The sequence below is a fragment of the Phragmites australis genome, chromosome 12 (assembly GCF_958298935.1).
Source record: "Phragmites australis chromosome 12, lpPhrAust1.1, whole genome shotgun sequence".
NCBI lineage: Eukaryota > Viridiplantae > Streptophyta > Magnoliopsida > Poales > Poaceae > Phragmites > Phragmites australis.
In genome coordinates, this window is record NC_084932.1 from 22,268,478 (window position 1) to 22,294,812 (window position 26,335).

Genomic DNA, 26,335 nt, shown 5'->3' on the forward strand with positions numbered 1-26,335 from the left:
TAATTCTCAAAAAATAATGAGCTCACCTAAGTCTTTTAAAGCAAACTCAAGTTGCAGGTCTTGAAGAAAAGCTTCAGATGCATTCTCTGAGAAAATTTGCCACAATTATAAGCATAAATATAATTAATTCCCCTTTATTATACAAGAATAACGAGGTGTCTGCCTTAGAAGCAATAAAGCTAAGTTGGTGTAGCTTTATACTCAGTCTAGAATATCATGCTCTAGGGGCCTGTTTTAATTCATACAATGCTTTATTAAGTTTGCATATATACTCAGGACAAGAGGGATTTTCATACCAGGTGGTTGCCTCATGTAAACTCCCTCCTCCAGAACACTATGCAGGAACACGTTTTTAACATCTAGCTATCGAAGACACCAATTCCTGAAAACAATAATGGACAGTACAATACGAATAGTGGCAGTTTTCACAACAGTGCTGAAAGTATCTTCATAATCAATACTGTATCGTTGTTTAAACCCCTTTGCAACTAGCCATACCTTCTGCATGTCTATTGTTCTATCGGACTTTCTTTTACCTTATAAACCCACTTGCAGGCGATAATATTACTAGCTCCTTTAGCTGGAACAAGATGCCAAGTCTTGTTCTTCATCGGTGCAGAATGTTCTTCGTCTATGGCCTGCTTCCACCTGCTATCTCCTATGGTTCTCGCAAGCTTTGAAGTTCTCTTGTAGAACTAAAAAATCCGGGAACGAGTGACACTCCGTGGTACTGTTTCCTAAGTATCCAAAATTAACGCACGAAATTCAAGATAAGTATTGTTATCAGCAGTGAGACGATGAACGGAAACAAGATTCTTTTTGGCATTAGGAACATGAAGAATATTATTAAGATGAAGATCACGAACTATGGTGTGAATAGTAGAGTACTCAACATGATTAATAATCATACATGTACCATTAGCTGTATGGACCTGGTCCTGTCCATTGTACTTCTCTCATGTGGTCAACTTATTTAGTTCTCCAGTAATATGATCAGTAGCACCAGTGTTCATATATCAATTTGTATCAATTCCATACGAGTTAACAGCTGTGTTTGCAACCTTCTCTTCACCAATAAAAGTTGTGTCAAATCTCTTCCAACATCGATGAACCTTATGCCCAACTTTTGAGCAAAGTTGGCATACAAGCTTTGAGGTAGATGAGTCGTTGTTGTTGCTGTAGCCACGTCCACCACCACAGTTTCCATCACCACGGCCATGTTCTCCACGGCCGCGAGTACGTCCTCCCCAAGATGCGCTGTTGGCAAAAATCTGAAACTGAGAGTTTTGTGCCTCCAACCGCACCTCAGTGGATAAGAGTTGAGCATAAAGATCACTTAAACTGATAGGGTCAATTCTTGCACTCACTGCCTCAATAAGTGGATTATATTCAACATCTAAACCAGTAAGAATGTAAGAAACAAGATCATCTTCATCTAGCTGCTTAACTGCAACAATCATCTCATCTACAAATCCCTTCATCTTGGAGAAGCTGCTATAGACATATCTCCTTTACGCATGCTTGTCAGCTTAGAGTGGAGATGGATAATTCTTGAACGTGACTGGAAAGCAAACATCTCTTGAATCGCCTTCTAGACTTCAGTGGCACTTGACAGTATCGCAACTTGAGCTAGCACCTCTCTTGATAGAGATGCGAGAAGATAGCTTAGCATCTTCTGGTCGTGTGTGATCCACGTCTCATACGCAGGATTTGGCACTGTATCAACAGTGTTGTCTTCCTTCACAACTTGGATGGTAGTAGAAGGTGTAGGAACCAAGCCGTCCAAGAACCCGACGAGTTGTGCCCCTCTAATCGCAGGGAGCACCTGCGCTCGCCAGAGGATGAAATTGACGCGCGTGAGCTTCTCTGCAACCGGCAAACCAAAAGCGGGGCCGGTCATGACTGCTAGCGTCGATGGTGCAAACGGGAGCGACGACATAGGCTAGTTAAGCGTCTCTGCCTTCGTGTTTATGTAGCCGGGAAAAGCCCCCGCGCATGGCTAATACAGATAAGTCCGAGTTGGAGATGATCAATTCAAACCGAGACAGAATGTAGCTAGGAGATATTGTTATACAATTCAAACTAAATATCCTATCTTTACCCATAATAGAACTGATCATCCTCCATATACGAACTTGTTTACAACCGGTTACAATCAAATCTCTAACAAGCGGCAGGCGAGGTACTCCGGTGTTTACTCCCCCACGTCCCGCAAATCACCAGCATGTCGGTAGAGGAGGATGCAATCAATAACGCTTCCCGGCTCGACACTGTGCCTACCGCCAAATCCAACATCTTGACAGAGGGTGCGGAGGAAGCCGAGCACTTCTTCCAAGTGCTTTTCGCTTGGAAGCTTCTTCGTCCTCATGATGCTGGTGGTGCCGGCAGGATAAAGAGCCATACCGTGCATCAGCTGGTTACTGACATGATTGATAAAGAATCCCCAACAGTTGAAGACTTGTTGCTCAACAACCAGGTGCCACTTGATAGCTTGAAGTTCCTATTCTCTCTCCGCAGCGGGATCCAGCTCCACCGATCCAATAGTCTCATGAATTCCTTGAGGTCACTGCCCACCTCTTCAAGGATGTTTCTGACAGTGCTGGATTTGGAAGGTCAAAAAGGCCTGAAGATGCACCACCTTAGGAACATCTGCAGGATTCGCAAGCTGAAGTATCTAAGCCTCCAAAAAAAAACACAGATGTTGTCCAGCTGCCAAAGCAAATGGATGAGCTAAAGCACTTGGAGACACTTGACATCCGACAAACAAGGGTGAAGGCGCTCGATGTGATGCTGCCAATGCTAAGGCATCTGCTTTCAGGTTTCATCGACTGCCCAAGTGAGGACACAATCAGGTCCAGGGAATCATTTTCAACAGTGAGGACGCCTCGTGGTGTTGCAACAACGGAAAATTTGGAGATACTGTCGCGTGTCAAAGTTTCTGACAGTGCAAAAGAGTTGATCAACCTAGTGATAAACTTAAGAAACTAAAGAAGTTGGGTGTAGTTCTCTCCGGTAAGAAAAAATAACTTGAAGCATTTGTTCATTCAAATTGATAAATTACACGGATGCCTTCGGTCATTCTCAATCCGAATGGAGGAACTAGACTATTGGGATGAGATTGATGCTATTTTATTGAGACCTCCAAAGCTTTTGGAGAGGCTAAACATCTGCGGCATCAAAAGTGGGTTGCCTCCCCGCATCAAAGAGCTCCATCAACTTGCAAAGAGAACCCTGCGTAACACTTCCCTGAAAGAGGATGCTCTCGATACCCTTCGCATTCTCCAATGCCTGCGTTGTCTCAGATTACGTCACCATTCATTTGCAGAAGGTGCTCTCACTTTCACGGATGGGAAGTTCAGTAGTCCCATGGTTCTTGAGATTGAAGATGATATTATTACCAGAGTCACCTTTGCTTCTGAATAGCCAATAAGCTCGAGAAGATGGTTTGGTCTTTCACCCACATGGAGCCCTTTCTGGGATCAAGAACCTTCTGAGTCTAACACAACTCAAGCTCAATCAGGGGGGAATATGCGACACCAACGGTTTGCAAAAATTGAAGGATGACATTGCTGCGCACCGTAACCATGTTGATTTCAAGCCCAATCCAGTGGAGAATGGTAAGGATCAGGAGACAACCATGTTGTTCGTTGATGTCGCTGCTCCCACTACTTATGATTGCTAATGTTGCTGCTGCCGCTGATACTACTACTGAATAAGGATGCCAAATGGGGACAATCTTGTTCCTAATTTGTGCTTCAGTTACTGTATTGATTGTACTCAGTATCGTGCTTATCCTTCTGCATGTCTGTGTGCATGGTCTTATTGTTGCGCATGTTGTGTTCAGAATGTTTGTCTGATTCTCTTCATGGCTACCTTGGTTTAATTTAACTTGTCGTATTTTTAATAAGCTAGACTTTTGAGTGAGTACCTGATGTATGTATCAGATCGATTGCTATACAAACTCATCCTGTTTATCTATGCATTGCTGCAGTATTCCTTATTTCAAATAACTTCATCTACTTCAAAACAACATCAGCTACAAATATTTTGGCTTCAGTTGGTAGTATTTTAGTCCGGCCTTAAGTAGTCCTCCTTGATTGTTTCATAAGTTTATTAGTTCTTGATCCACTGGTATCTTTATGTGGGGATCTAGATTTATTCGAATCCAAACCCATTATGGCTGTGAGTCATGCAGGGTGCATAGGAGGCCAATAGTACCTCTAACTATCGCCGGCCGCAGCCCCTATTATGGGCTGTTCTCAACTATCTGCTACTAATTTATCCCTTCTCTACTCCTACTACCCCCAGTGTTGACACCCAAATTTGACCAAGCAGAGGTTATCAGATTATAAGTTGAACTGCCCAGAAGGAAAACCCTACATGAAAAACAACACAAATGATTGGATTAACTTGGTCTAAACATGGAAACCGAAGCAACAGTTGATAGAAACTTACATCTGATTGCAACTATCGGAATACTACGGTTTAAGATGTGGCTCCACAAGCACGATTAGTTCGAGATGAAAGCAATTTGGGGGTTTAAAAGGAGGTCGGCGGACTCCAGGAAGACTTTATACACGCCAACTTAAACAACATATCATACTTCTGCTTTTACCTTACGTATTATCTTTTTGCCCAAGTGTAGCCCATAGATTCGTTCCCTGGATTTCAGCTAATAATACCAGATTTCAGAATATTAGTAAAGTTTCTAATTCACTAGGACAGCGAGCACTGGATTTAACATATAGCCATATAACAAACGATTGAGAAATAACAATACTAACATGCTCCAACACTATACACTTAAAGAACCTCCAGTTTTTCACCATACAAATCTGGGTTAACAGTAATATTCTGTATGACATTTTCATGACTAAGTTCCAGAGAAGCAACGTGCACAGTGTTTATAAACCAATCAGTTAAGTTCACATTAACAGTTCCTTGTTCTAGATTTGGCACGAGTGAGGAGCACATCAGAATGAGGGACAGCCACGGTGGCTCCATGCAACCATGAACACAGTGAAGTCAATTATGTAAACTATAAAAGCACTAGTGACCAAAGGTTATATTTTCGTCAAATGGTTGCTAAGCTTTGATCATAACCTCTGCCACCTTGGCAACTGTGTTATCCGGACACCCGTGTCCAAGATTTTTTGTCGAGTCAGACACTCGCTCACCTGTATCGGATTTCAAGTGGTATTTGGCGTACGTAAATGCCTACCAGGAACAGCCGAATGGCGGTGGCTTCGGATCGGGAGGGCCGGTGGTCCAAGGAGTGGCTGGCGTATGCTTTTGCAGGGAGGGATCAGGGACAACAGCGTGTGGGGAGAAGAGGAAAGCAAGGGCGGCGATAGGGGAGCAGGACAACTGCTTGGGTCACATTTCGCCACCGCCGGTGGCCCCAGGCAACCAGGCGATGCACCCCCTGCATGTGACCGTGAGGCGTGGGCCCTCATGGCAACGCTGGCACGTGGGCTGCAGTGAGACTCGGCCCAATTACATGTGTCCCATGGAACATCGTTATCCAAGGAACGCCAACGGGCGAACGCGCTCCTAGTTCGGCCAGTGGACAAACTACCGATTGGGAGTTCGACTTTCGGTTTCAAACCGAGATCTGTCTCCAGAATAATTTCATTGCCTCTTGCGCGTGATGCTAATAGAGGTAGTGTGATGTGTTTGTTGCCTACAGAACCTCGATTCCATCGACCTCCCTAAGGACACGATCTTCCATGCTACGCGTAGATGTAGATCTAGGTGTGTGTGTGGGGAATGAATGGGTGTGCTTGTGTGTGTTGGTTTGGTGTGAACGCACATGAATAGATATTACAGTTGTACCCAGTAAAGAGGCATTAAAAAAAGGAACGCCGACAGCCACCTGTTGACTCCCGACCTATCCCGATGGCATCAAATTACTATTAGGAATATTTTCTTCTTTTTGAGCTGATAACTGTTGGGAATCTTGGGATAGCTAATTTGGAGTCTAACTTAACTTTGTTTGTTTAGATAATGGCTCTACCTCAACTTTGTACTAGTTATTATAAAATATGCATTATATACCCATGATCAGGTCAACCTTACACACGAGTGTTCACACATTTATAAAAATGGCTTCATATATCCTTGATGTCTCGTCATATTGGTATAGAAGCCGAAAGTTGTATCCCTTCATCTAAAAAAGAGGTCAACCTTATGCGCATCCGCTTTTGTCTCACCATAGGGCCTCCAAAACATCATAAGTCCGATGTGCATTAGTATAACTTATGTACCCTTTCATGACTCTTTCATGACGCACTGTTAAAAGCGAAGGAAAAAAAGTTATCATTAGCTAGATCTTTGTCTAGTTAACACCCATCTCAACAAACTTTAAACCTATCAACAAATCATGGAAACTAGTCCAACAATTTTATACTTGATGCCTTCGGCCTTCCTGTGTGTGCTAGGCTGGCTAGCGTTGGCCTGCTGGGCCTCTTCGGCTTCACGTGTGGTGGGCTGAGCAATATGGGGTACCTGGAGTTTCCCGGCCTGGACCCGGGCTGCAGCCCACCCAGCCCGGGCCCTAGCTCCGCCCAGCCCACATCCAAAGAGCGAACTGTTTGTGGATGCCACCGGCCGTCACCAGCCATCCAGTATTGCGAAATTGCTTTTAACGGTTTGAAGGAATTGTTCGTAAACTATAGTGGATTATATTATTGTGCCCACAGATGAACATTGCATATCAAAGATAGATTTTTATAGTTGTTGTGTGTACGTATATGAACAGATATTACAGCTGCACTCGGTAGATATTGCATATCAAAGACAGATTTCCATCATTATTATTTGTGTACGTATATAAACAGATATTACAGCTATGCTAAAACAGAGCATACGCGGCCGTCGCCCACTACTGGTTAGCTGCGGGTCGGGCCCACAGGCAGAGATAGGATGATCGTGGGAGTAAAGCCGGAGCGGGTGGCCGGAACTGCGCTGCGCCACCTTGGAGTGCAGGCCCTAATCTAATCCACAAAGCCAGCACTACTGCTTTCTCCGGCCGGCCGGCCTTTGCTGTGACGACTGCCTAGCTACTCCACTGCTGCAGTGCACTACGAGCAATCTCTTCGTTCTGCCTCCCACACCTTTTCGGCCCCCAATCATCGATTGAGTTGGAAGGTAAAGAGAAATGTGCTTGGTGCTTCCAAAACTAGCCGAGTGAATAACCTGTTTCTGTTCTTGCATTTTTGTACGGATGATTCAACCTGTTATTACTCTGATTTTGGGTACATTTGTCTTGTTTCTCTGAGTGAGTAGTGTGCCAATGTGTATGGAACTTTGAATACCAATTTTGTATATTGATGTACCTTCAAGTACTTTGGGACAAATATGGGGTTTCAGTAGGTTTCAGGAGGTCACCTCTGGTTTCTGGTTGCTTTACCCAAAAACTGTATTAAGAGATTGCTGGTGACTAGTTAAGGTTTCATGTTCTTCCCCGCCAAAAAAAAAACTTTGTTCTGGAAGCCAAAGAGGCATCAGCAAACCTTAGCTAATCCGGTAATGCAGGACCCGCAATATCCGCCACTGACCGTGACACAATCTGAATGATGGTAGCAGTTTCACCTCACAATCGTTGTAAGTAGGCTTTGAAGCTAATTTACCTTTTCTTCAGTTGGGTTTTAGGACCGAAATGGTGTTTTCAGTTCCCTTTTTTTTCCTGAAAAGTTAATGTGAACAAATAGCATGCCCCTCCTTTTAGGAAGTGATGAACACAAACAAACATTTTTCCATTGACGACATATTGGGTTCGACCTTATTTGGATATATACCATGTTGTCTTACGCACCGAGCGGTTCTTCCACATGCACGCCTAGTTATCTGCATTGTGAGAATCTGCATCACTCGATTAACTGCAGGAGGTTTAGTCCGTGCAGGTTGATCGCGTAGCGCTATTTCATGCCCCCCCCCCCCCCCTTTTTTTTTGTCTTTGCGAGTGTGTGACACACTGCTCCTGAGAATTGTACGTGTTGTGACTCTCGATCTTTTTTTTTCTGACCCTTGACTGAAACTTGCAGTGAAGCAGAGTTTCAGGCAGGAGTCCGATCTCCATGGGGGCGACCAGAACGGGACTGATCTCCCTAAGATCCTCTCCGGCTTTCGCGTTTACGCGGTAATGCTCGACGTCTTCCACGCGTGTTCCGGCTTGGAATATCACTGCCACACACTTCCTAACCGGAGATGGTTATGATGTATCTTGCATTATGAGCGTGCACGCAGGCGAAGGCGGAGACGGTGAGCAAGGTGATGGACATGGTGAAGCAGCAGCTGGCGCTGGGCGAGGACGCGGTGCGGACGCCAGAGTCCAAGTTCGCCGAGTTCGGCGCCGACTCGCTGGACACGGTGGAGGAGTTCAAGATCACGGTGGAGGCCGCCGACCTCATCGACAAGCTCGTCGACGAGAAACCCGCAGCGTGATCGTCAGTCCTGCTACCTAGATGGAGTACGTTGATATTGCCGGCAGATTTTCGTCTTCTTTCTTTCCAGCCTAGCTGGTGTCGTTGTCCCTCAGTCCCCACGTTAATTCTTCTTTTTGCGATTTTAAGCTGTATGTGCTTGTGTGATTCGAAGAGTTTTTGTTAGGCCTGATCGACCGAAACATGCTCCGGAAGTCGTCCTGGTTTGCATTCACCCTTTATAAGTCATTTTTAGAAAAACCCACCTGCCATTTCTCTTTTTGGTTTCAACCCCTCCGCGCATGTGGCAAATTGATCTACACCTTTTTGACTCAGTTCGGTGTGTATGACTCAATGATTGAGAGGTGTGGCTAAGGGCATGCACAATGTCTGATGGATGCATAGATGAATACTTAAATATTAAAGAATAATACTTATTATTACAACAAGCCTAACCTCCGATGGATACTTAAATATTAAAGAATAATACATATTAATACTTAAATATTTTATAGATGCTTAGTTAGTTTGAAAGGCTTAGGAGCCCGTTTAGACGCCGACCTGCCCCAATGCAAACAACAATTGGGAGGGCTCTTGCTCAAACACTAGGATAAGAAATTAACATAGAGGACACCATATAGTGATGGTCGTTCAGAAATCGTCACTAATGTTCTATTACTAACAGGTTCAATGATGACCCGTCATTAATATAATCTTGGGCTGAGACCCAACCAAAACCCATCACTAATGACATATCGTTAGTGATGGGTAGAGATGGCACACGTCACAAAAAATAACCTCGGGGTCACATAGTGCCAGAGATAATCATTACTGACGGGTGATAATTATAACCCGTCACTAACACATTAGTAACGGCTCATAGTCGTCACCCGTCACTAATAATCGGTCAAAATCTCGAGCACTCTATGAGATTTTGACCAGATATTAGTGACGGATGATAACTATGACCCTTCACTAATGACCGGTCGAAATCTTGAGCACTTTATAAAATTTTGACTAGTAGTTAGTAATGGGTGACAACTATTACCCGTCACTAATGTGAAAGTCATCAATGATGGGTCATAATTGTCACCCGGTACTAATGACTGAGTGCTCATAGAAGTGCTCGAGGTTGAGTCATTAGTGACGGATGATAGCATATTCAGAAATTTATAATTTTTTCATGCAGGGTCGAATGAAAGCAAACTTTATATGAAAATTATAGCCCTCGATGAGATCTATAACTTTGCAGTTGATCATTTTTTATTTGAAGCCATATAGATGTACAAATAAACATCTGAAAACTATTGAAGGAAACCACATATGCGACCACAAACTAAATTGCTGGATCTACTGTAAAACTAATAGGAATGCTTTAAAAAGCCACACTCAGGGCCATAAAGTTGAAAACCATAAATTCAAAGATTTTTATCATGAGTTTGGTACTAGTCTAAAGTCTTATATTTTTTCGGATGTGTCTCCTCGTTGGCTACAAAAGTAGCGGTCGAACGTCGAAATCGGACTCCGTATGTAAAAGTTAGGTTGTTTTACTGAACACTGCACGGATTGAAAAAAAAATTCATACGAAGTTGGATGGAGACAAACTTTATATGAATATTGTACAACTCTACGAGATCTACAATTTTGTAGTTGATAATTTTTTAATTTAAAGTCATATAGATTCCCAGATAATCATAACAATTTTCAGTAAATGAGGAACAAAACAAAAATATATCCTATCGTCATCAGCAAACACTCTATGATGGGATGGTAAGGTAGCCTCGTGAAAGGGGTCTGGTCCTAGGTTCGATTCTCAACAACTGCTCGTGCGCGTATTTCGTATGACTTGTGACTGGACGGGTGTAAAAAAATTTAAGGCCAAAAATATTCCCTTTTTGTTTTTTTAAAACACACATCAGTGACGGGTCTGGATCCGATCTGTCACTGATGTATAATTATTAGTGATGGGTTTGAATTCAGATCCATCACTGATGTATAGCCATTAGTAACGAGTTTAGATTCAAACCCGTCACTGATATATGTTATTAGTGATGGATATGGACCCGTTACTAATGCATCTACATTAGTAACGCGTTCAAAATGATAATTTTTTTAATTATTATTAATAAGGATTATCACCTATCCCTACCAAGCTATTCTGACGCAGTGAAACTTATTTGCGGCAAGTCGGAATGTCTATGATTTCAGCATAGGCGCGCGTCGCTGAACTAGATGAGCGGTGACTCTCCCAACAAGCGCTCGTGAAGAGCTCCGCCTTGGAAGGGAATCGCCAAGCGCCTGCCATGCAATCGCATTGTGCATGGCTTAAGAAAAGACTGGGAGGATGGATAGTGGCGGGTCTATTATTTTAACAATAGATGTACATAACTAAAACAATATTTGATACCAAGCTGTGTTGCACATTTAGACCATCAGAAGCTAACTGGGTTTTGCGATGGTGGAGTGCGGTAGTAAGAAAAATGTTTTGAAGAGTACGAATGGCCTATTGAGTTGGAATATAACTCGTAATTATGAAATTTTAAGAATTATATACTTACATCTACATCTATTACATATGATATATAGTTATTTTATAAAAATATTTGGATGCACAAATGTGCACCTATGCCCAAAGGTGTGCCCGCCACTGAGGATGGAGCTAGAGGTATCAAGAGGAAGGGTCTTTCTTGTTAGGGATGCAGAGTGAGGATGGGCCACGTCGAGGGAAACGAATAGAGTACACAAAGCGAAACTAGTTGTTGACATGTCTTTCTCTTTGTAAAATTCGACGGTGATTCAAGCATCCACACTAACTTTTTAGGAATATAAGCGCCTGTAGATTAGCGGGTTATTTCAGGATTCCACTCATAATTCAGTGGTACTCCACAAAATGTGTCACTGGCATCTAAGTACCACTTTGTCAGTAAAACACTGAGTGTCAAATCTTGAAGTGCCACAAGAATTGAGTGCCATATTTCCAATTGCCCTGAGATTAGCCAGTTCAAAGACTACCACATATATCTAGTCCTTTTCTTAGTCATGTCATCACCTCGTTGTCTTTTGGTTCGGCAAATTTCAAATTGTCTAAAAATTATGCACCGGACAATTGACTGATAAACTTTGACATGAGTGATTTTTTTTTAAAAAAAATATTCATTCCTAAAACGAATATGATCTGTTTAAGTGAAAGAAAAACAATATAGCCCTTCCTGTGGAAGGAAAAACAGCATACCCCAAAAACAAGGAAAAAGTGATTGACAGAGAATAATTGAGGAAGTCCTTGTCTCTTCTTTTGGTTTCGAGAAAAATGTGGCTCATCCAAATTCGAGAAAAATGCGGTTCATCCTAAAAATGTGACAAATGAGATTCCTTTTAACCTATGGTCAAGTTAACGTTAATATTGAGAATAAGTCTTGGTTTGGATGGTTAATGAAGGTGATTGTACCTCCTACTAACCAAAGATCAAATCTCATATTTGATTCTTATGTGTCTTACTAAGGTGAAATTTTCTTTCAGTGGTAGGCGACATGCTTGTGGTGACTTCGTAAATCTTCAAGCTTCGTATCTCCGGTCTTCAGTAGATATTGTGTGAGTGCATGCGTATAATTGTGTGAGTATACGCGTACGTCTACGAATTGTACTAGTGTTCCTAAAAAAAGTTAACACTAACATCGCAAAACTTTGTTAACAGTTTCATACTTGTACACAAAATTATGTTGCGTCTTTAGTTGGTGAAATAGTGTGTCGCAAACTTAGCTCGAATCAAAACATGAACAATTTTGCTATCTATATCTATATTTGTATCTATACTAATATAAAAAGCACGAGTTGGATGAGAAACATTTGATCTCCACCATCAATCGCTTTTGATTGTAAGCTAGATTTAGAGTTGGTCTCCTCTTAAAATTAAGGAGCTAACTAATGCTCCCCTCCAAAAATTACGTTATCCATCCCACCCCTAAAATTAAGTGCTAATATTTACTCCGCTCTGCTCATAAATTACATGATTAAATAGGAAGCAAGTAATTAGCATGCATTGCTTCTATAATATATAATACATTCAGTTTTGTAAAGCTAATGATGATTAGTCATTATATTCTCTTGAACACACAACTTTTCAAATTCAAGTATTATGATTTTTTATGTCTCTATAGCAACGCACAGACATTTGGCTTGTTCGCTTGAGACTTGTTTCGTTATCATGACCAGAGAGTAGCCAAAAACACTCCAACAGAACAAAAAATTACCGTGATATAGCAATTCATCACAGATTCTCACCACTGTATTCCATCACATAAATTTGCCATTTTCTTATTTGAACTTCCTGAGCTTGGACCTTTATCTTCTGAGCAATATAAAAATGAATAGCTCTAAGTGTGGAATATTAGTAACGAGCTCCCTCAATCACAGATAAGTGATGTTTTGTGTCGAATACGGTCAAAGCCTGTAAATTATTTTCATCAATACCACTTTACATATCGAGACTAAACATTAAAAACAATACAAGTAAACTTGTCTTAGATATTAGTTTCACAATATCATAATTTTGCAGTTCCATGCAAATGTATTGTAACATTAAAGCAACGATCAAAGATACATATCGAATCAAAATCTCCCATACTTAAAAAGTAGATAATGAGTCCCGCGCCCATTTTGAATCCCATGCCCACCCTAAATCCCCCGCTCCCAACAAATGGGCCGCCTTCTCTGCGTCCATCCAACGACTTTCGTCTACCCACGCCCTTCGTCCGCCCGAGTATTTTCGTCTACCGTCCCACGCCTGCAAGCCCCCCTGGGTTTGGGTCATGGCCCCGCTCCTGCAACCGTGTTGTCCCATGCATCGATTTGCTTGCGTCCTCCCCCACCCTCTATTGCACTCCTCCATCCTCGTCTGCCCTAAGCATGGTCGCCGCCACGGCAGCCGCTCCTTCCTTTGATCGTCACCATTGAATCTTAGAATAATGTGAGTCGTAGGTGGTCTCCCATGTCTACGACAACCATGACGATACCGTGCGCCGCCAGATCACGATCCTCTAGTCCTCCTAATCCCATTCGTCCCCTCCAGTCCTCCTGATCCAATTTGTCACCTTCTTCTCGACCGCATCCAAATTGGTTCCTTCACCTCTAGATCCATCCCACAAAACAGCAGACGACATTGAGGAAGCCAGCATGGATGGTCGCACAGCCGAGGCCGACAAACGCATAGCCTCTTCGGAATGTGAGGGGGCGGCGGGCCTTGCAGCAGATGCGATGCATTTCAATTTGTAGTTTGGATCCCCTTTATCCTCCAGCGGCCCCGATGCCTGAGTTGTGTCGTGGTCTCTATAGATCTAGCTAGGAGTGAACTCTGCGATGCTCTATAATTAGTTGTTGGTCCTCACCGCTCGATCCTCTTTGGTGCAGCATCGTCACTAGGAATTCTCACCTTTTGATTATGGTTTCACGCCCACCAAATATTGGATTCCTTCTTAATCCTCATGTCTTGTATTCCCATTGTTTTGGCTCTTGCATCAGATGGAGTTAGGATCCTATCATGTGCTGTAAGCTAACCAAGATGGAAGTGCTTATTGCCTAACACAACCTGAGGTTAATGTATGTGTTCTTTTCAATCAGTAAATCAACAGATGAAGATATTTTTGTTTTTAGTTGATCAGCATCCATCTTTTACCTGCTAAAAGATTAATGTATGATGCTATGCAGTTCATACTGTGAGACAAAGATGAGCAGTGATAGGTCATATACTCACAATATTGATGGTTTTACCCCGAAGCTCTATTCCAACACACCTTCAGATTTTGATTTCAAACATGAAAGGTAACCTCTTGCTAGGATTGCTTCTCTTAGTTTTTTTTTCATTTGAAAATGCTCAATGTTAAGTTTTAGTTCTACAGTCTTGCCCAAGAATTTCGATCACTCACTATCTGACTTCGCAGAGCATCTTGCTGCAACTGTTGACATTGTCTTTCCAGTGATCCATGAGAAATTTGGTGAAGATGGTGGCATTCATGTTAGTATTTGCCAGTGAAAAATTCTTTACAAGAAAAGAATGATTCATGCTTGTGGATTCTTAGTTTGACTCGGCATTGTAATATCACTTAGTGTCGAGTGACTCTTAGTTGCCTTGTAAGATTCCAAATTGTTGCTGATTTTTGTTGATGATAAGACCATCTTAAATATGTTGATACTTGCAGTGTAGAAGTTAAATCTCATATCACCAATGTTTGCATACTCGACTGCCAATTTAGTAAATATGACATCCATATGTTTGCAATCTCTTTAAAATATGCATGAGCTTTTAGAGAAAGAGAGTGTTCCATTTGTGGGGACGCCCTCTGAGGAATTTCGTTGTGCATTTGACAAGGTACACAATGTGCTTCTTTCAAGATTTTTGTTAGCCCCATCCTTATATTCTGGAACTTATCTATACTACTTAAAAAATACATAGTGGTTTACGCACCCACCTGTGTTCTGCCTCCACATCCTGCCCTCCCCATGTTCTGCCCCTTTCCTCCTATGTTCCACCCTTCCTGTAGTTACGTTCTGCCACGCACGAATGTTGGCCCGAGCAGTTGGGGGCACAGAGACTAATGCACGATCAAGCCCATCCCGCAACTGACCGCACCATTTGTTCCCATCACCATCTTGATACAGAGTCGCCACCCATGCCCTCCCAACCACGCTTCCGCTTCTGTAGGCATAACCACACCCACCCTCCCCGTGCTTCTTCGATATCACCCCTAAATCCCCACTACAGCACACCAGCCCTCCATCGACCGTCGCCCCCGTGCTCGATGCCAGCATCCCGCATCTAAGGCTATCGGCAACTGGCAGTCCTCCAGGGGCAATGCTAGATAGCTCTAATCCCCCACTCCAAAACCGTCCCTAAGAGTAGCACCCCCGCATGGCGAGATCTCACGCCCAACCTGATCCACCTTCAAGGTCACCACATCGGATCCACAACCAGACATGAGTTGCGCCACGAGCCTTAGAGAGGGCTTCGACCAGCCGTGCGGCAACAGAAGCACCCAAGTGAGGCATTAGCAGGGGGCTTCGGTGCCTCCGTCCACGGAGGAGCTAGCGCTGCAGCAGGACAAGTTATTTTTCCTTTTTGAATGCAAGGAGGATATGGATGCAAGTGAGTGCTTATTTCTGCATCTTCTCTCAAGGATGTGCTTGAAGTGTTGTCTGATGCATGGTTACTCTCTTTGTAGTAGCTTTCCCTCTTTAACCGTTTGTTCTTTATGATTGATATGTTTTCTTAGCAATTATATATAAACATAGGAAAGTCAAGTTATGCATTGACATCACAGACCTCTCCCTTGACAATTGGATCTTCACTGTAGCATCCATTGATTCAGAATAATGGACACACTTTGGAACCATGTGTCATTCATTGCACTTTGGTTGCGATGTGGTGCAACTTGCCGGAGACGGCAAATGTGGCAGTGCATGTGAGTGTGACACAACTCATCTTGATCATCGCCCATCCTGGTTATGTGCTGGACCCTAATACCTCCCTAGACCCTACTCAATACGTGCATAAAACATGTCTGATGAATTGTTTCTTCTTGTTTTCATGCTACAATTATTATTTTTCTTTAGTGATAGGATGATCAATTTTCTTCGCTTTTTGATTATTTAGGACAGCTATTTGGACAAATGCATTGATTATAACCATTCATGCTTCTTTTTATCAAGTAAGCGCAGACTCTCGCTACCATTGTAGGCTATGTCTCCTTTGTTTCAGAATGGTTTTGAATTCCAGAAAATAACATGATTCTGATTTTGTGGCTATGACTTAACATCTATACCATTTTCTATAGCTGATATCCAGAAGCTTGTTGTCCTCATGACAAGAAGACAAGGTTGCCCAGGACAAAAATGAGCAATACAAATAATGGTAAAATGATATAATACAAAATAGAACCGGTATACTATCTCTAACCCTTTGTTCATTTTACACTTCCCATCAAATTCTTTTACTGTCAACTAATAACAACACACCGGTAATGTGGCTTGCTCTCAGTGGGATACTTGAGGATATGTTAATTTTACAACCTAAAATAATAATTTGTCTTTCCACTATTTTCATTATGAATATATAGCAGGTAAGTTGAGTAGTGTGTGCGCTCAAACTACACTACATACATGCATCTTAGCTTTAGATCAGTGAGTTGACTAGAAAGATCCTTTCTACAACTACATGGCCTCCAAGATCTTTTTTGAAATATGGCAAATAGCTTCTCTTTTTTAGTTTATCCAGTTATAATTCCAATAAATATGGAAATATTTGATGGATGTACAAGTCCATCTGCCTGCCTTCAATATAGTTTTTGTCAGGAATTTCTATATTCATTTTTTGGAATGAAACAAAAGTTCTTCGAAGAGCAAGGACTACAGTGATATTGTATAGTATAGAAGTCTGTATGGTGAAAATTGACATACTATAGTATAGCATTCTTGATCATAGGACTGCATTGATATTGTCTTGGATGGTATGCTTGGTTTGAAGCTGAGGAATGCACTCACCATCTGTTTTTGGAACGGATGATTGTACTAGGTTGCTTCTTCTCCAACTGTAGGTAATATTAACAGCTACTTCATGATGATGCATTATTGAGTATAAGAAAAAGTAAACATCCTTTATGGGAATTTGTTCACTATACTTTTGTACATATAAAGGAACAATATATCATGTGCTGTTTTAAGATTTTAAATATGTTGTTCTTTTCATTGTAAAGTTTGCATCTATTCATCCGATGTGGGTACAATACTAACTGTGATACTAGATTTATGTAATTTTGTTAAAAATAAATATTAATTCATTCTATTATAGCACTATTGCCGTTTATGTGCGCATAAAGTAATGTGATTAATGTAGGGAAAGAGAGGTACAACCGTTAGAGTCGTAGATAAAAAAAAGAGCTAGAGCATCTCGAATATGTAAATGCAAGGAGAGAGAGAGAGGATATAGGTAAATGCAAGGAGAAAGGATAGAGAATTTGCAGCCAGTGACGCAGTAAAACCCAACGCAGACGCTGGGAATATAATCCTGACGCGTGACGGAAGCAAAAGCCGCCGCCATGTACGGAGCAACCCTCCTCGTCTTCCCCGCGCGACGTGGCCGCATCGCACGCCGTCCAACTCAAACCCCAACGGTTGGATCCGAATCGGCGTGCTCTACATAATCCGCCCCTGCACCCTCCCCTCTCCGACTTTTTTTCCTCCCCAAATCTCGCGTGCTGCCTCCTGCTCCGCCGCGACCGTGCGCTTCCGATCCGGCGGAATCTGGCGGCGCGGTGATCGATCTGGTTCGTTTGGTGCGATTCGTGGGCTGAGGGATCGGTCGGCGCCGCGGGGAGCTGCGGATCGAGCTCCGGGTCGCCGGATTTGGCCGCGTGGGACGAGACATAGGTGCTTGGGGTTTGTGACGCGGTTCTCGCCGGAGGGGGTGCGGCGAGGTCGCACATGCGCGTGACGGTCACGCCCAAGGACGAGGAGAGGCTGGTCGGGTTGATGGCGAAGGAGCGGCCGCGGTCGGCGGTGGTGGCGGCGGGCGGGGACCTTGTTACCGCCGGCAGCGGCGGCGGGGAGGGGTCGGATGGGGATTCGTCGGCGTCGCTGGAGGAGATCAGCGCCGACGACTTCAAGGAGTCGTCTGCCGGTGGCGCCGCGTTGGGGGCCGGTGCAGCGGCGGCGGCGGCGGCGGCGCCGATATCTAGGGCTTGGATGGGGCCGCCCGCGATGGGGTACATGTCGCGGAGCTACGCGCCGGCGTTCCACAGCTTCGCGTGGGCGCAGGCCGTGCAGAAGAAGCCGCTCGTGCCGCGCCCGGCCGCCGACGAGGACGAGGTGGAGCACGCCATTGACGCCTCGGACGAGGAGATGGAGGAGGGTGAGATTGAGGAGGGCTCCGCTTCACCTCCGCACGCGCAGCCCGATACCATCGACTTGGACTCGGACGCGCCGGAGAAGTCGGAGTCGGTGGCTGCGGAGGGGAGTGGCAATGCTGCCCCTGCCGCTGGAGCCGAGGAGGAGGAAGTGGACTTTGACCAGGTCGTGGGAAGTATACTGGAGGAGCTCGAGATGGTCTCCATTGAGGAAGCTGAGAAGTATGGACAGATGTTTCATGGCAAAGATCACGTGTCTGATGGACTAAGTCTTGGATTCAGATACTGAGAAACCAGTTGTTTTTGCTGAATTATAGGTCGTTTGAGGGCGCCTGCGCGCGTCTGCGCACTTGCTTTGAGAGTCTGAAGCCGCTGTTCCCGGAGAACGGGAGCCCGATGCTCATGCTCGAACCTCTCATACAACAGGCGTTTGTCGGAATTGACACCCTCACCACTGTAAGACCAAGCGTTGGTTGGTTTCCTTTGTCAACTGTAAGGCTGACTTTGTTCCATTGCTGTAGGTGGCAAAATCGTATAATTTGCCGAGGAGGGAGCAGAACATGACCATGCTCTTGAAGTATACAAGTCATCTTCATCTAATCATTTACAGAATATAACTGACACTTTTCCTCTGTAACTTAAACGGTCTCCTTTGAATGATGTAGGATATTGTTCCACATAAAGAACCGATATTCAGACATGCTGACACCTGACCAGCGAGATGAGGTTAGTAATGTTTCTGTTTTGTTGCTTGTGGGTCTCATTACATGGAAGCTGAAGTTGCAACCTCAATTTTCTGTCCTGTACCTGTGCATCAGCTGGACACCCGTGTGAGGCAGTTAGTTTTTGAGGAAAAAAACAATGTCGATGACCCAAGTGCAAATTGTAGCACGAAAGCAATGAATGTTTCGGCTCCATCTGGGCAGGTTTCATCTGGGAGACTACCATTTGAATCAGAAACAGCAAATCCATTTAGTGGCTCTAACTTGCCGAGGTTGGAAATACCTGCAAAAAAGATTAGTCCCTTGTTGGATCTTCATGCAGATTATGATGAGAACAGCTTGCCTTCGCCCACCCGGGATAATGCACCATCTTTTCCTGTGCCAAGGCCTGTTGGGTTTGGAGCATTTCCAATGGCACTTGAGAAACTATCTTTCCCAGTAAGAGTTGAGCCTGCAAAGAATTCCTTGTATCCATCCTTAAATGATCCTCTGAAGGCTGTTTCCTCTTACCAGCAGAAGTACGGGCAGAATTCGGCCTTTCCAAGTGATGATCTACCAAGTCCAACTCCTTCTGGCGATGAGGGTAAATCTGCAGACAAAGGTGGTGACATATTTGGTGAGGTTTCCAGCTTCTCAATTCCAAAGAAGACTACACTGCCAAGTACAAGTCAGATGCCTGCTTCTCGACCTAGCACAGTTAGCAGCAGCAATGATAGTTATACAGGTGGTCCACCTGGTTATGCTAAACAATTTGAACAGTCAGCTGCAGGACCAAATCATGGACTAAAGGGTGCATCTAAAAGTAGGGACCCAAGGCTTAGGTTTTTGAACCGTGATTCTGCTGGTACTGCAGATACGAATCGGCGTGCAAATTTTGCAGAACCAAAGGATGGGAACTTGGGTGGTTCAGTATCAATTAATAACCGTAAACACAAGGCAGTTGATGAACCTAAGGTGGATGAAAACATGTTAAAAAGGCTTAGGAGTGGTACTGGGAACCCAAGAGACATGCTAGTGCCAACAGGGAATCCTAATCCTAATCTTAGAACAGGTAATCAGCTTATTAACAACATAAGTGCCACCACAAATAGTAGCGGAACAACTACCAACATTTTGCAGCCCCCTCAAACTACTGCTCCACAAATTAGTGCAGCTCCTGCTGTTTCTTTGCCTGCTGTTTTAAAGGACATAGCTGTTAACCCAGCAATGATCATGCATTGGATTCAAATGGAACAGCAGAAGATGTCAGCATCAGAACCTCAGCTGAAGGTAGCTGCTCCGGGTGTCATGTCTAGTGGTATGACCAGTATTGTAACTGCAGCAATGGTTTTACCGCCTGGCAATGCTCCAAAGACCACCGAAGTTGCACAAATTCCATCTGTTAGGCCACAAGTTCCAGTGCAGACACCTCCTTTGGTAAAGCTCTTTCTACTACTTTTGTGTCTTCTATTAATACTTGTTTACTTCACTGATTTACTTGATAACAATTTCTGTTTCATCATTTGATACATTTTTTTTGTGCATATTAAGAGGAGAGAAATGATTAGTACTTGAGACAATTATTCTGATGTCATATTAGCTTGTAGGCTATAGTCGTGTGCACTATCTATTCACTAACGCAAGCTCCTCGCTTTTGTTAGAAGATGATACTCACATTAAGTTTTGTTCTTTCTGTAGAACCCACAAAACGATGCTGCTGGAGTAATACGAATGAAGCCCCGTGATCCCCGACGTATCCTACATAATAACCATGCACAGAAGAATGATACAGTGGGCTCGGAGCAAGTCAAAACTAATGGAGCTACCCAGTCAGACTCTCAGAGCAGCAAAGATCATTTGACCAACCATGAACAACATCCAGAGCAACATCAGACTAGTTCATTGCCTTCTCAACCAGCTTTGCTGTCAAACATTACACGACCATTCACCATTAACTCAAAACTTGTTGATCCTGTCTCAAATTCACAGTTAGCTGCTACATCACTTATGGCTCCTACACAGCAAACATCAAGCAGCAATAGGGCAGATCCAAGACTATCTGTTGGACAGAATGGTCCAAATGCCGATGCAGCAACAAACGCTGCTCCTGCACCAGCACTTGAAGCTGTGCAGCCAGTTGATCCATGGGGTGATGTTGACCATCTCCTTGATGGTTATGATGACCAGCAGAAGGCTCTCATACAGAAGGAAAGGGCAAGACGGATCATGGAACAGCAGAATTTGTTTTCAGCGCGGAAACTATGCTTAGTCCTTGATTTGGATCACACACTCCTCAATTCTGCAAAGGTATTAGATTTTTTTAGCCTATGACTTAATAATAGTTTGAAAAGTACACTCACATATTGCATACTTCTCGTTCAGTTTATAGAAGTGGACCCTATTCATGAAGAGATTTTGCGAAAGAAAGAGGAACAAGACAGGTCTTTGCCAGAACGTCATCTGTATCGGTTCCAGCATATGGGAATGTGGACCAAGCTGAGACCAGGAATATGGAACTTCCTTGAGAAGGTTTGCTGTGTTAGATATTTTACCGGTGACCTAAGTGCGTTTATGCACCGCCGTTGATTTTTGTCCTTTCTGGTTCTTTGTGCTGTAGGCGAGTAAGCTTTTTGAGTTGCATTTGTACACAATGGGGAATAAGCTGTATGCTACTGAGATGGCCAAGGTTCTCGATCCTACTAGGAAATTATTTGCAGGGCGAGTCATCTCAAGAGGTGATGACAGCGATCCTTTAGACAGCGATGATCGAGTCAAAAGTAAAGATCTTGATGGGGTATTGGGGATGGAATCTGCAGTAGTGATCATAGATGACTCTATAAGAGTCTGGCCTCACAACAAGCACAATTTGATAGTTGTAGAGAGGTATGCGTCACAGTGAAATGTTTTTCCTACATGATCTAATGGCATGTACATTGACTAAGTCTCCTGCCATATAATTTTCTGCAGATACACTTATTTCCCCTGCAGCAGACGTCAATTTGGCCTTCCTGGACCATCACTTCTCGAAATTGATCGAGATGAGAGGCCAGAGGATGGCACACTTGCTTCTTCACTGGCGGTACGATGATTCTTTTCCTCCCTAAATCTGAACTCTTGAGGATTGTAGTACAACTTTTATTATACTAACAGACTTCTCGCTTTCTGGGAATAGGTTATTGAGCGAATTCACCAAAAATTCTTCTCTCATCCTAACCTAAGTGAGGCTGATGTGCGGAGCATACTAGCATCTGAGCAGCAGAGCATCCTTGCGGGCTGTCGTATTGTCTTTAGCCGCATTTTCCCGGTTGGAGAGGCCAACCCCCACTTGCATCCTCTATGGCAGACTGCAGAGCAGTTTGGTGCAGTGTGCACAAACCAGATTGACGATCGGGCTACTCATGTTGTTGCCAACTCCCTTGGGACGGACAAGGTGAACTGGGCACTATCCACAGGCAGATTCGTGGTTCATCCAGGATGGTGAGGAATATTACTGCTTCCATTTACTTGAATCTTTTTTCCTCTCTATTACGCAACCCTGTTTTCTAAGTTGTCGGAATGACCCATCACTTGAATTGAAACTCCTATCATGTTTGCCATCAACAGGGTGGAGGCTTCAGCGCTCTTGTACCGACGCGCCAACGAGCTTGACTTTGCAGTCAAATAACACATCCCTGAGCCCCAATTCGCCATCTAGGGTCCTGAGATCCTTCACAGGATGAGATCCGGTCATGAAAAATTAACATGATAAACACCAAACAACATTCTAAAACCGGACCATAGTAAGAATTACCTAAAGAATCAGGCCTAATCATGAAAGATAACGAAAATGCTTAGTGAAAGCCTGAAATACGAGATGGCGGTGGATGTTATTATCGGCTCAGAAGTGTTGTGCGTGAAAAGCGAAGATGAGCAAACGCTCACCATCCCCCCTTTTGTAACATGTAAACGTGGTGCATTTTTGGTAAGAATCGTAGGTCCAGATGTTGCCTCTGGCTGCAAGCCTGCTGCTGGCCACAGAAATCAGGTCGGCAGCAGACGCTGGTCGCCCATTTTCGAAGTGGCATGCAGGACGGCAGCAATCTTGGGAATGAACGAGGCAGGCGTTTATATAGAGTGTGGTATATGTATTTGTGTGGCTTGGCTGCAAATCACATGGAGGACGAAAAGGGTTCAAGATAAAAGCCCCTTCGAATCAATGCGGCAGAGAAGAATGCAGATGGTTAACGAGGAAAATGGAAACGCGTGATCGAGTGTTGTTTAAAGTGACGAGTGATATATTAGAGGTTCGTGATGAAAACTAACGTGCATCGGTTTCTGCAGAAGACCGATTGGATTCTTCCCTACTCGCGAGAATTCTTTATTCTTTTTTTGTGGAATTACTGCAGAATTTTGTGAATTTTTTTCATTTCCAAACAATCTCGACTATACAGCCTTACGGGGAAATCCGTTTCTCAAGAGTTAAAATGGGATTTCGGGATCGAAATTCCACCCGTGATAAAGCTTTTCATATATATTTTGACCTCATATGTTATAAAAATATGACTGACTGAACGTTGAGACAAATATGATATTTCACGTTTTGAATGGGAAGGTTAATAGAAAGATGTAAAACTATTCTGAAAATACTTTTCACAATAAATCCAGTAACACTACTTCCACATCATCACATGAACAATTAAACTAGTCTTTGATATATAAATGGTAAAAAAAGGTTTGACTGCCTTTTTGAAGCAGTCATGAGTAAGGAAAAAGAGAGAGACTCTTCTCCCGACCTTATGTCCATGCCAACTTATTTGAATTATAGATTAAATTTTGTTTCTTAAGTTCGCACTAAAAAGTTTCAGCTTGTTCTACATTGTTCGGATTTGGGTCTTGTGAACTTGAAACGAGCATGGCTTGCAAATCATGCTGGCGAACTTGAAATGAGCATTGTTTGGGTCTTCTGTGAAATTGAATTGGAAGTCAATAAATATATAAGAGTAAAATACACTGACGGTCCATAAACTTGTCTTGCTTTATTATATAGGTCCACGGTCTATTTTTTTTTTTTAGTTTTGGGTCGTCAAACTTTATATGTGGTGCACTTCAGGCTCATACTCTTTCGTAGGGCTCTTAAAGTTGACGTGCACATGTCAATGTGGCATTCACGTCATTTTACTCAATTTTAAAATTCAGAAAAAATAAAAAAAAATCAGAAAAAATTCAGAAAAATAATAATCAGAAAATAGGAAAAATTAGGGGAAAATTTTTAAAAAATAGAAAAATTAGGGGAAAATTAGATTTTTTTAAAAAAATTCAAAAATAATAGAAAAATAAAAAACAATGCAGACATCAATATGTACAATATTAAATAATGTATATATACATGCCAGAAAAAATAAATATTTAAAGAGTATGCAGAACGTGTTGCATGTGGTCAACGACATATTACGTTATACTGCCAGTTAGCAATCAAGACGTCCTATTCTATAATACATTTTACTTTTAGGAAGGAATTATAATAGAAAGGAACAAACGAGTGAGTCTAGACCTATTCAAATGTCGGGTCGAGCCGGGCTTCGGGCCAAGCTTTGAAAAGCCTGATGGAAAAATCACAAGTCGAGTCCGGCCCGAAAGGAACTGCGAGCTTGTTTTTGAAGCCCGAGTCTGACCCTGCACTAGTCAGGTCAGGTATGCCGGGGCAGGCTGCCCATGATCAGATCTAAGTGAGTCTATCGCTAACTGACAGTATAGTGTAAAAATCTTATTGCTATTCTAATTCCTTCCTAAAAGTAAAATATTTTATAAAATAGGACGTCCTGATTGCTAACAGGTAGCATAGCGTAATATGTCACTAGACCACATATAACACGTCTCACATACTTTTTAAATTTTTATTCTTTCTGGCATGTATATCTGCATTATTTAATATTGTACATATTGATGTCTGCATTATTTTGTTACCGATTGTTTGTGATTTTTTAAAAAAACCTATATTTCCCTGATTTTCCTATTTTTTTCTAATGTTTTTAGTTTTTTTCTGATATTTTTCTGGTTTTTCTTATTTTCCCCTATTTTTCTGATTTTTTAATGCTTTTCCTATTTTTTTTATTTTTTTTATTATTTTTGTTTTAAAATTAGGTAAAATGATGTGGACGCCATGTTGACATGGCCACGCCAGCTTCCAGAGCACTGTAAAGGGGTATGGATCTACAGTGCATCACTTATAAAGTTTAACAACCCAGAACTATAAAAAAAAAAAAGATCGTAGACCTATATGGCACAGCGAGACAAGTTTATAAACCGCCAGTGTATTTTACTCAATGTACAAATTGTAAAAAAAAAATAGCACTATCTTCTCGAACATCCTTTTTGTTAGCATTATTTCAAAAGAGCAAATATTTTCAGAGAGGTTGTATTAAGATCCATTTAATACATCACAGAAAATTACCCGTTTCTTTGGGATTTAGCCATTGTCCTCCGATGCAAAAATTTGATAATTACTTTTTCATGAATATATATTAGCAAAATGGAGTGCATTTTTATGATGAATCTACTGATATCATTTTCATATGATAAATATGTATCCTTTGATGTATAATAGTGATTTAATCTATAAGTTTGGTACACACGTTTGAGGACATCTATTTTAGAACACAACTTGTAATGATAATAAAGCTTGACTCGCTAACCTTACTGTAACTTCCTACTGTTAACAGTGACTTTGCTACAGTAGAACATAAGGCCTTTAGTACGATTGTAATGGGCGACGATGCATGTACCACATGCATGACAGCCGTACCTGAGAATTTGGCGACCGTGTGCCAAATGTAAAATTTGGCCCTCAGATCCAGATCGAAGTGTCAATAACTAAAATATATTATGTCATTCAGTTATGTTACTGTAAGATGGATTATTATTACAATTAACAACATGGGTAAAATTTTCTTACAAAGAATTGCGTCACTAGTTCGTGCTAAAAGGTCTTTGTATTATTCCTTGAAATAAAATATTCAACTATACTTTATGATCAATCTTTCCTCAAAATATCAATTTCAAGTTCCTATCTCATAGTAGAGCGGAAGTAGGGCTTCAACAAATTCAATTTTGAAAAGCTCATGTCTGCAAATGCAACAGTCACATAAATAACCAACAAAATTTTATATTCCATAATGATATTTCAAAGTTTTTGAAACAATTAGTGCATTTTAAGATTTGTTTGCGGCAGCTAAGAGAAAATGAGCTGAGAGAGCAAAATCACACACAGAGAAAGGTGGGGAAAGTGGTGTTGTGCTCAGATGAGTAAGCGTGAACCCTTCCGCAGTGCTGCTTCTACCTATGC

General features: G+C 42.5%; 2 protein-coding genes, 1 non-coding gene and 1 pseudogene across 4 annotated transcripts; 3 read left to right on the top strand and 1 right to left on the bottom strand.

Moving 5' to 3' along the window:
• Nucleotides 1–1,307: 1,307 nt before the first annotated feature.
• LOC133887581 (small nucleolar RNA Z247) lies at nt 1,308–1,442 on the bottom strand. The gene has a single exon (XR_009903617.1). It is a non-coding gene; the product is annotated as a small nucleolar RNA Z247 (small nucleolar RNA).
• A 782-nt stretch (nt 1,443–2,224) lies between these two features.
• LOC133886398 (disease resistance protein PIK6-NP-like) lies at nt 2,225–3,682 on the top strand (annotated as a pseudogene).
• Nucleotides 3,683–5,234: 1,552 nt separating this feature from the next.
• Nucleotides 5,235–8,637, top strand: LOC133886399 (uncharacterized). Its single transcript, XM_062326113.1, has 4 exons — nt 5,235–5,284; nt 7,079–7,149; nt 8,046–8,140; nt 8,248–8,637. The coding sequence occupies exons 1-4, from the start codon at nt 5,235–5,237 to the stop codon at nt 8,443–8,445; spliced, it is 414 nt and encodes a 137-aa protein (XP_062182097.1). The 3' UTR covers nt 8,446–8,637.
• An 8,990-nt stretch (nt 8,638–17,627) lies between these two features.
• LOC133886573 (RNA polymerase II C-terminal domain phosphatase-like 3) lies at nt 17,628–23,419 on the top strand. 2 transcript variants are annotated; one of them, XM_062326243.1, is made up of 12 exons: nt 17,628–18,535; nt 18,631–18,769; nt 18,835–18,890; nt 18,979–19,039; nt 19,132–19,473; nt 19,549–20,451; nt 20,713–21,321; nt 21,397–21,543; nt 21,632–21,897; nt 21,982–22,093; nt 22,187–22,491; nt 22,618–23,419. In XM_062326243.1, the coding sequence occupies exons 1-12, from the start codon at nt 17,892–17,894 to the stop codon at nt 22,676–22,678; spliced, it is 3,645 nt and encodes a 1,214-aa protein (XP_062182227.1). In that variant the 5' UTR covers nt 17,628–17,891; the 3' UTR covers nt 22,679–23,419. The 2 variants fall into 2 exon arrangements, with proteins under 2 accessions (XP_062182227.1, XP_062182226.1); XM_062326242.1 differs by having other exon boundaries at nt 19,132–20,451.
• Nucleotides 23,420–26,335: the final 2,916 nt, after the last annotated feature.

What these genes read in the sequence shown, in the direction of transcription:
- LOC133886573 (XM_062326242.1), top strand. Translation starts at nt 17,892, where the DNA reads ATGCGCGTGACGGTCACGCCCAAGGACGAGGAGAGGCTGGTCGGGTTG. An exon ending in GAATTGACACCCTCACCACT is followed by an intron (nt 18,770 to 18,834) that starts GTAAGACCAAGC and finishes CCATTGCTGTAG; the next exon opens with GTGGCAAAATCGTATAATTT. An exon ending in TATGGAACTTCCTTGAGAAG is followed by an intron (nt 21,544 to 21,631) that starts GTTTGCTGTGTT and finishes TTTGTGCTGTAG; the next exon opens with GCGAGTAAGCTTTTTGAGTT.
- LOC133886399 (XM_062326113.1), top strand. Translation starts at nt 5,235, where the DNA reads ATGGCGGTGGCTTCGGATCGGGAGGGCCGGTGGTCCAAGGAGTGGCTG. An exon ending in TGGTCCAAGGAGTGGCTGGC is followed by an intron (nt 5,285 to 7,078) that starts GTATGCTTTTGC and finishes CCACTGCTGCAG; the next exon opens with TGCACTACGAGCAATCTCTT. An exon ending in CCGGCTTTCGCGTTTACGCG is followed by an intron (nt 8,141 to 8,247) that starts GTAATGCTCGAC and finishes GCGTGCACGCAG; the next exon opens with GCGAAGGCGGAGACGGTGAG.